At 37.2% G+C, this 10,421-nt stretch overlaps 1 protein-coding gene across 2 annotated transcripts in view; it reads left to right on the top strand.

The window, feature by feature from the left end:
* PRKACB (protein kinase cAMP-activated catalytic subunit beta) overlaps positions 1-10,421 on the top strand; it is a 74,260-nt gene that overhangs the window by 61,897 nt on the left and 1,942 nt on the right. For both annotated transcript variants that reach the window (XM_080406565.1, XM_080406564.1), the window contains exons 6-9: positions 178-304; positions 2,574-2,669; positions 4,138-4,260; positions 6,298-6,462. In XM_080406565.1, coding sequence (XP_080262691.1) covers positions 178-304; positions 2,574-2,669; positions 4,138-4,260; positions 6,298-6,462 — 511 coding nt within the window. The remainder of the gene's footprint in view (positions 1-177; positions 305-2,573; positions 2,670-4,137; positions 4,261-6,297; positions 6,463-10,421) is intronic.

A 10,421-nucleotide genomic window follows, 5' to 3' on the forward strand; every position in this document is an offset into this window, starting at 1 on the left:
AAGTTTAGGGAATGAGTGTATCAATTCTAAAATGTTTGCTGTTTGCTTTTTTTTTCTTGCTACACATAAATGAACCAGCTAAAAGATACTTGATTTGTCTAGCCCTGGCAGTTACATGGTTGTTTCAGTATCTTAGCATAGCATTGAGGTACTTAATATTCTTTTAATTCTTCACAGTGAACCACATGCACGGTTTTATGCAGCTCAGATAGTGCTAACATTTGAGTACCTCCATTCATTAGACCTCATCTACAGAGATCTAAAGCCTGAAAATCTTTTAATTGATCAGCAAGGATACATCCAGGTATGAATATTCTTCATATATTTAGGGAGTGGAGTCTTGTCTTACAGTATAGGGTTAGGTAACTCTAGCAAATGTGTTTAGAATAAATGGTCTGAAGCTGGTTGGCATGTTAGCCTGTATTAAGGGAGCATTAACGTGCCCTGCTGTTTAGTAATAGTTAAAACCATTTGATTGTATTTCCTCTGACTAAAATTAAGTATGCACAATGGAGCTGTGGGCAGTTGAGCGAGCTGTCAAGATTTCCTTTGGGGTCTGCGGTGAGAAGTAGGTGATTATATGGCTCTGTTCATCTGACCTATTTTATACATCAGCCCTAGAACAAGATGAAAGGTGTCCTATAATGTCTGGATCTGTGCATTGACTATATAAGTAGTTCAGGATAACCAGCTTAGCTGTCAACAATGACACTGTAGTACTTAATTTCAGTCAGCTGAATCCCACCCTTGGAGAGTCCTAACCTTCGTGGCACATCTGGAGTAAGAGCTGAGTTGAGATCAGGTCAGAATGGCAGTGCTGCGAATGACAGCTTTGGTTTTGCAGCAGCCTCTCATGGCACCTCCTCATGTTCCTTTTAGCTCCCATGTTTTTGATCTAAATGGCAAATGGGAAGGTGGTTTACATCAACAAGCACTCTGCAATGCTTTGCAGTCCTGAAACTACAGAAGCTCTTTCCTTATTGTGTCGCCTTTCTCCATAGCAGAATCTAACAGGAAAATACGTAATAAAAATGTTTAAGAGAAGAGGAAAGGATTCATATCTTAACGTTGTTTATAACTGTAAAATAATTTTGCATGGAAAAGAAAATAACACTGTAGGGAGAAGAGAAATAAAAGTTCTGTTAATGTGGTTGGGAGGCACCATTTTAATGTTAAGCTATTAACAGCTTCCTCCAGAACTGGTAACCTTCTATATGCAATAGCATGGTTTTGTGATGGTGGGCAAACTGCAAATAATAATGGGTCCAGCAGTCACTCTTCCCATGTGAGGTTGGTTCACTTCTGCTTCTGAACAGACAGGTTTGCATTCATATGTTGATGCTGCAGCTCCAACTAAATTTTGTGTAGTAACTTTCATTTTCTTTTTGAATTTGAAAGCCGTTACCGTTTGTCCCACATCTGCAGCGTATTCTTCTTACATACACTGATGAGCTTTCACAAACACAGAAATGATTCTTTGCTGACTGAAGCAGATCCGTCTAGTCAGCACAGCACCCTCTCCATTCAGTTCCAGCTGTGATTGCTGTTGTTTCTGCCAAAAATGAAGTAAAAGCTGCCTTGATACTTGGAGTTTGGCTTGTTTAATTGTGACACTAGTGTGTCAAGGAACACCAGCGCAGGTTATTGTATAAGTAGCGATTGTACAATTGCTGGTACAGGGGTTTTTTCCTCGAGGAATAGGTTGGAAGTGATGTAGAGAAGAAGGAAATGAAATGGATCCCCAAAGTATAGACTTGATAGCTTGAAACTGATCCCAGAATTTCACATGTAACTCCCTGGTTTCCATATGTATTCTGCAGTACAGTCCAGGAAAAAATCAGAGAGGATGATACCACGTACAGAGTTCTGAAAACTTGCTGCAGAAAACATGGCAAGAGGAAGAAAAAATTATAATGGCCAAGAGCTTGCTGCTTGTAAATACAGTTACTGCTGCATTTCCCCCCAGTCCTCAAATAAACAAGCTTGTCTCTGGTGATGCTTTCAGAGATATTCAGAATCAGAAGTTACTGGAAGACCTCTTATGTTGTCTTATTCCCACACTAATTTTACATATAACCTTTATACAGTTATGCAATAGAATTCTAAATTTACAAGACTGGCAGATATCTTGACCCTTTTTGTGATTAATTTATTTGTTAACTAAAGGAAAAGATAAATATCTTATTCATATTCACGTTCTTTAAACTTCCAGCAATATAAACAGTCTGATGTGAAAAGTATAAGAAAAATTATTAATGTAATTGCAGTACATGTGGGCGATAAGTAAGCTGTAGTTTGCACTGTTTTTTAAAAATTGTAAGTAGAAGCTTGTGCAGGGGAAAAATACGTATTTTATGTTACTCGTTTTAACATGAGAAACCTTCTATCTGTCTGCATGAGAAGTATCAGAAGGACTGGCTAATAAAGGTACATCTGAATATATGATACTACGTGATTTGAGAAAATAATTTTTCCTGTTTATAAAATAGCTATCCAAAGTATTTCAAAAATGCTTAATTTTAAATTTCTTTATGGAAATGTTCTTACAGTCAACTTATTTCTTCTGATGACAGGTCACGGACTTTGGCTTTGCAAAAAGAGTAAAAGGAAGAACTTGGACGTTATGTGGGACTCCAGAATACCTGGCACCTGAAATAATTCTCAGCAAGGTACTTTGTCTTGTTATTCAGCCGTGCATTTGATGCAGTTAAAACCTATCACCCAATTATTAAATCTTGCAGATGTTTCCAAAATTAAATCTTGACTGGTCAGTTATAATTGTAAACAGTTACATTGTAAATTGTTGTGGCATACTAAAACTTACTCCAAAGCAGGAATTTTCACATAACTAGAGAACTTTCTACATAGGCTTGCCTTGTAACTAAGGGATTTTTAAAAAATCTGTAATCAGATTATTTAACTAGCATCCTTATCAGAAGAGCAGATCTGAGTGATTATATTCTGAAGTGTTAGCAGACTGGAACAGGAGCTCTAGAGGTAACAAGAACCACCTATTGGATGAATCAGTAGTCATTAAATAATCCGTTTCAGAGTGTTTCAGGTTTAAGGCACTTAACATGAAATCAAACATGACAAACTGCTGGTTTTACACACAAAGTACATGCAACCTTACCGCTCATCAGTTTGGTGTAGTACTTGCGGTGTTTGAACATTGAAGGAGTATTATTTATCATAGAGCTGTTCAACTGTAGCCCTTCATGTTTTGCAAAGGAAAAATACCCTTATAGTATATGGAACTGCTTATGATAAACAATCATAATGCATATTGTTAAATTATGCATTTTATATGTGGTTTAATTAGATACCTTTAGCAGGTCTTCAGAAGTAAACTGAAAATACTTTTATCTGGGGAGAAAACGTTTGTTACTTGCAGCTTTTTTTGCCCCTATGTAGCTAAAGCAGCAGAAGAAATAGTAATGCATCTACTACAAATTCTCCATAGTAGACTTTTCTGGAAAGATTGAGTCTTAGCCCTGAGCTTTGTAAAAGAACTGAGAGAACACATGCGAAATTGATGGGTTCATGGGGGTTTCTGTCTTTTTTTTTTTTTTTTTCAATACTAAATGGGATTTACTCATGATTTTATGTTCAGGCTTTAAAGATCAAATCATAAATGACCCTATAACAGGTAATTAACTAAACTTTTAAGCTCTTGTAGCTCGTTTACTAAATGTGAAAATGAATGTTCTGAAATGCAGATAATCAAGCAAAAAGTTGATGATATACAATATAGGAAGTATTGTTATACTTCATAAAATTTCCTTAAGCTTTTGAAAGAAGTGTCAATCATTCTGTAACAAGATTATTTTTATTTTAAATAAATTGTGCCCACTTCTGTCACTTAGGGAGTCTTGTCACATCAGTGTAAAGGCATCACTGAAATTCGGCACAGGAATGTGCAAAATGTTTCGTTTTCATCACTGCTGCTCTGTCAGTATTGTATTAGGGTTTAGGTATATCGCTTTTGGAATCTGTGAGCTTCAGTTTGGTTTGAACTAGGTTGTAAATTCTGTATTAAACCAGCAATAATGTGTTTGCTTTCTTTGTATTCCATAGATATATATTGAAAACTGTGTTAGAAATTGTACTAACAGTGATATTTCTCGTTTTGTCCAGGGTTACAACAAGGCAGTGGATTGGTGGGCATTAGGAGTGTTAATCTATGAAATGGCAGCTGGATATCCCCCATTCTTTGCAGATCAGCCCATTCAAATTTATGAGAAGATTGTGTCTGGCAAGGTGAGTGAAGGGTCTGTGTAGTTTGTCTTTGCAGAACCTGTTGTTTGTGTGAAGCAGATAGAGAATTTACTGGCTACTAGGCAGTGAGCAATTTGGAAAGTTTATGGAAACAGTTTGTAATGTATACTTCTTAAATACCAACATTGTTACAACAATATTAAAAATCAAAGTTCTAAAAATCTGTTCCCTACCTTCAAATTTAAAATGCAAGTTACTAAACTTGCAGACACTGTGGTATTGTATCTTTTTATGCTTGGATAAAAATGATCCAGTGAATATTAACAACTATTTAGCTATATGCTTAATTTGCCTAGCTTTTTTCTTGTTTAGAAATATTTTTGCAGCTTTTGAGAAACTCTAAAAAGTTTCCATAATTCATAGCAGGTTTCTTTTGTAGTCCTGTAGTTCAAGACATGTCTAAAGTTCTATTCAGCTTTCATCATTATATAAAGCTTTTAAAAAGTGTTTCCAGCTTCTCCCTTTTATTTTTCATTAATATCTCATAGTGTGCCATCACAAAAATGTGATCATTCTGTTGTTCCTCCTGCCAGCCAGCATTGTCTCTTTCTGTTTCTCTGTGCTTATGTGATTTGTTATGGTTCTTTTCTTCCTTGTTCTTACATAAACCCATACTGTGCTGCATCTTACGTACGTACTTCTGTAATTCTAATGAAGGGAAGTGCCTCAGTAGGCCCTGTGGTACGCTGCAATGAGACTGATTCCCGTCTAGGACCTTATTTAAATCAAGAAGGCGGTTGCTTTTTGAAAGGCTGTGTAATACTGTGACCCTTCAGCTGTCTCCAGGAATATGTGGGAATTCATTTATGAAGATACATTATTGAAGAAATGTTTATCTTCTAAACTAAATAAACTTAGGCATTTTTTGCAGTTGTATCTAGTTTGCTCAACATTTGAACTGTCGATTGTCTACCTTTTTTACTGAGTCCATGGATGGGTGGTTGCAGAAACAGCACTGGGAGTGAACTCTGGAGACTCCAACATTCAGTTCTCAGCTGGCAGTATGTTTCCTTTATAACCTTAAGTCTTTCATTTAATCTACCTCATGCACTTAGTTCTCTACTTTAAAAAAAATTAACATTTCTTTACTTCTCAGCTGTCTAGGTATTCAATTAATATATAGATAGAGCTGTATTGACAAGTAAACTGAAGCAGTTTCCTTGATTATCAGACCTCTTGATTTCACAACATGTTTTTATGTTAAATAATTCCATGTTCAGCATTTACATCATAACTGATGAGCTGAGTGCAGGGAGTGTCAAATGCTGAGACTACAGCTGTGACAGATACAACCTTCTGCCTGTTCTTTTCCCCTTTTTTCTCTCTGCCATCTCAAGTGGTGTCAGTAGATCTTTTGCTAGTAAAACCCCATGTAATTACATCCCATGAATCATCTTCAAATGGTTCTTAGCGAGGTTTGAATGAGTTGTATTGGCAAGTCACTCATGCTGAATTCAAATAGTGCTGTATTATTTGTGTAAGACTTGATGTTGGTGTATCTAGTTATCAGAAACCGATTACAGTACAGCATAAAGTTCCAGATTGAATTTTCATTTGATTGCTGAATGTTGTTATTTCAGAGCGTATCTATAGATTTATGTTTTATATATACTATACTGTATCTCTTGTCTCTCTGTGTATGTATATATATATAATATAATCTAAAAATTTATTCCTAGAAAATAGTTGAGAAAGCCTTAAGATGATGTTGTGTTGGTGAGACACGAAGTTAAATTTGGGTTTTATATCATTGTTATGTTAAATTAACATTTCCCCCCAACTCAGATGGGGAAACTTTCAGCTGAAAAAATGGTAGATGGACATGGTAACATTATTGATAACAGAAACACATATCCAGCAATAATCGTATCTCTTTTCCTGCATTCCTACTTGATTTGTTTTTAGAGGAACAGTAGAAGATAGCCCCAGTGTTTTGTTTTGTGTGAATGTTGTTTGACTTCACAGGGGGAAGAATCAAATTTGTACATTTTTTTTAATGTTGTGGATGTATAATTTTAGGTAAGGTTCCCATCACACTTCAGTTCAGACCTAAAGGATCTTCTAAGAAATTTACTCCAGGTAGATTTGACCAAACGGTATGGAAATCTCAAGAATGGTGTAAATGACATAAAGAATCACAAGTGGTTTGCAACTACAGATTGGATTGCCATTTATCAGAGAAAGGTAAGACCCTTCCTGTTCTATTATAGAGTATTACAGGTCTTTAAAGGGTTGAAGTAAAATTTCTAATTATTTTGTTCTATTCTTTTCTAAATATGTCACTTTCACCTTTTCTTAGTTTTAATTAAAAGTAGCTTAATCTTTAAGACTCTAAAGGGTATGTATTGATTGAATTATGTTCGTTTCTTGTTGGTATTTTATCCTGGACCTCTGTGTACTTTCATGTTCTCTTAACATGCCTTGTGTTTTAGTCTATTTCTGGAATATCTCCCAATGAGCCATCTCCTCCCTTTCTTGCTTTTTATTTAACCCTTGCTATAGTGACATCTATAAATACTCCTCCACACCAGAAAGGAGTCTGTTTTCCTTTCCAGCTAGTTCTTAGCAGCTGAGACTGTGATTCAGTTTTTCTTTTTCTGATAAAGTACGCTCCCTCCTTCTTGCTCTTGCTTTATCTGTGACTGGGACAAGATCGGATGTAGAGTGGCTATTCAATCCTCGGTGTTTAATGAGGATTTTTTTGTCTTCTGACACTATGCTTTAGTTGACTGCAGTTCCATGAGCTGCGGCAATGTGAAGAACCCTGCTGAATACTTTTTTCTAGCATTTTTAGAATGGTTTTCTAGACCTGCCTGACCAACGTGACTTGTAATGTCTTTAGAAAGTCCAGGCCCAGTCTGCCCTGTGAACTTAGGACCTACCTATGAAAGCAACAGAGACAACTGGGAATATTTTCAGAGCACGAGCAGCCATTAACATACTGGTTAGAGGGGAGCACATTAGTGGCTGCCAGGCTGAATGAAGCAGAGCTGGGAGGCAAAGCTGGGGAAAGGGATGAGGATGATAACAATTCAATCTAGGTCTGTCTTCCAGTAGCTCCAAAGCTCCTTCTCCCCTTGAACATAGAGTCAAAGTTAAATACCTGTAGATTAGTGAGTTACTAGAAGCAAAATCCTGTGAAATTATTTGTTTTTTTAAATGTAGCCTCTGAATTCTTGGGGGTTTAATACACAACAATAAAAGACTAAAATAATTTTGTTAGTGTTGTCCCAGAAGACTCAGGTGGAGAAATAGTTTTATGTGTAGATACTGGTGAAAAGGTTAGAGTCAATTGAAAATATTTGAAGGAATTGGTGTACGTTGTTGAAATGCTGACAGTCTTGATTATAGAGGCATGAACTTGCTGCTGTAACAGCATTATTTAAAGGCCAAACCTAAACACTAACAATAGTTTATAAAAAGAAACCAGTTGTTTGGCTAGACAAACTGACAGTACGGTTGTTGTAATATTCACTAATGTATTAATTACTAGAAGACAGGGTGCAATTAACACATCCTGTATTCTTTGTATGAAGTATAGATGTTTTTAAGAAAAGAATCCCCCATTGCAGAATTGTAATTATCTGTTCTTTGCTTTCTTAATGCCTGTTTACAATGCAGATTTACATGTACTGAGTTTCATTCGCTGGTATGCTGTTTGGGGACACCCAGGCCCCATAATATTAAATCAGATGTTTTAATACTGCGCTAAATACAACGCTAAGTGTTGCTAATGCACTGCTGTAGAGAATTACTTTCAAAGAAACAAGAAATGTTTTAAAATGTGAACTAGTAGTACAATCAGAATAGCTATTGCTAGTTCTGAAGGATTGTGAAAACTAATGCTGAATAAGTCTGAAGCTTCTAATTATAAGGAATATAAATACTGTAATACTAAAGGTCTGAAACAACAGCATGGGTTGTAATATCATTTAAGAAGTCATAGAAATACAGTAATAAACTTTGGGTTTATACCAGCTTTTCACAGTGGCTGTTACCACAGCATGTGTTTCATTGCATAAATGTAGTGTTCCTTGGCAGCTAATGTAATGTGAATAATTAGTTATGCTACAGTCATAAGTGGACCAGTCAATTACTTATTTTAGATAAGATCATCTTGTTTTCTTTGTCTGTTTGCATAGTTGTCTATTAAAATACTGCCTGATAATATGGTTATACTTGGGGCCAAACAGGTATTTCTGCTATAAACCTGCTATCCCTTTTTAGCAATTTCCTTAATGAAGATAATAGGAAAAAGTCTGAGGCGTCTCATTTGAAGGTGTTCTAAAATACCTGCAGTAAATAAGGTATTTCTTGTACTCTGAGCTTTGTTGTAAGAGAGTAATTGAAAATCAGTTTGAGAAAACAGAGGCTGTATTCAGGTAGCGGTAAATACGTGGCTTTGTAGGCTAGATATGTACACAGACTCTGTATTCTGTCAGGATAAATCGCCTAAACACGTGTGTTGTTTTAGGAACAAAAGGATACATGTGGTAATTGTAACACAGTCTATAAATGCAGCAAGTTACTGTTATTTCTTGGGAGTGTATAGTGGTGTTGCCCAAATTCAGCTGAGCTTAATTTATATTAGTTTGTGCTGTACCTCTTTTAATTTACCGATTTACACACACACACCCCCGCAATCAGTAATCTGCCTGGGGCACTGAGCATTTCTGTGGTTGCGCAGTACGATGTGATCCCCTGCCTCAGCTGGAGCCATGCCTGCCTGGCTTATCTGTCTCCCCACCATGCTGCCTCCTTGGCACGTCCCAGAGATACTTGCCTGATTACTTTGCATTTCCAGGTTTAAACTTGCATCACCTCAACAATTTTGCCAGAATTTTGCTTTCTGTAAGGGTGGATAAATTGGGCACTTGTGAAACGAGAGAGGAATGTGGTACTGATAATCATGCCTCCTACTTCAGTTTGTCCTAGACCTGTTGCAGTAGAGCATCTTTCCTTCTCCCTGCTGTTTTATTCTCTGGTCCTTTCCTTACCATCTGTTCTTCATCATTGCCTCTCATCAGCCCCAGCCCTGCCTATTCCTCCTTTCAGCATGCAGTTGATTCCAAAATTTCAGTTATTTTAAAATGTAATCAGACTTAATTTTGAAATTTGTGAGAAGTTACAGACTAAAAGGCTGAAGCTTTGAAGTAATACTAGCTGAGTGAAGGTAGAGTTTAGTAGTCCAATCCCTAAAATAGCATTTCAGTCTGTAAGTTGGCAGCAACTCCTCCTTTTCCTGCCCCAGCTGGGCACGGCCAGCATAAGCTGTTGGTGAGTGAAAATGCAGGTATGTGCCCGTGCAGACCCGTATCTTCATTTAATGTCATCTTCAGTTTAACTTCCAAGATGACTAGAGGCTGAAAGTAGGGACAAAGACTGACAAAGTTAAGCTGTAGCCAGACACAAGGATTTTATTGTAAGGTCAACATCAAAAAGCTGCAGGTCCCCTCAACTTGAAGAAGCAGCAGTTAAGAGGGTCCTGGAGAATGACTGGTTCCAGTACCTGAGCCTGAATGGCTCACTGCCATACAGTGCACGTGAAATGCACTGAACCTCAAGGCTAATATTGAGTATGTGTATGGATCTGAGAGGATGTGCAGGCAGTCTGTGCTAGGAGGGGGCTTCCACCGTTAGTTGGAGCTGCACTGGCTTTCTGTACGGTCTTCTAGTGTCTCCTTCAAGGCACTGCTTGTCTCTGTTGTGGTGTAGTTTCAAGGCAGCTTTAACTTCTCACTTATAGTTAGGTCCTAGGAGAACCTTTGTTGGAGTTGCAGAACAAATTGTTCTAAACTAGTATTAAGTTAGTTTTTATTTGGAAATAGAGGATTGTTGGTAAGTAGGAGATGCTTTCCAAACCGCTTTAAGATTTTTGAGTGGTGTTGATGGGCAGTCAATCTGCTCTGCTTCCACCATGACTGTGCAACTGTTACGTGCAGCCGTCACCGTGCCGAGAGCCGCACCGCACAGCTGAAGAGAGCAGGGCCTCTTCTGCAAGAAGAGAACTAAACTCTGTTTTAAAGTCAAAGTAACTTTTGTGGATGTTTGTCAGCGAGTTATTTTTCTTTTTCAACTTACATTCATACATTTCGGCCTGCACCTTCTTAGGCTGGCTTCATTTATGTGTCACAACTTTAAGC

The sequence above is a fragment of the Falco punctatus genome, assembly GCF_963210335.1.
Source record: "Falco punctatus genome assembly, chromosome: 11".
Lineage (NCBI taxonomy): Eukaryota > Metazoa > Chordata > Aves > Falconiformes > Falconidae > Falco > Falco punctatus.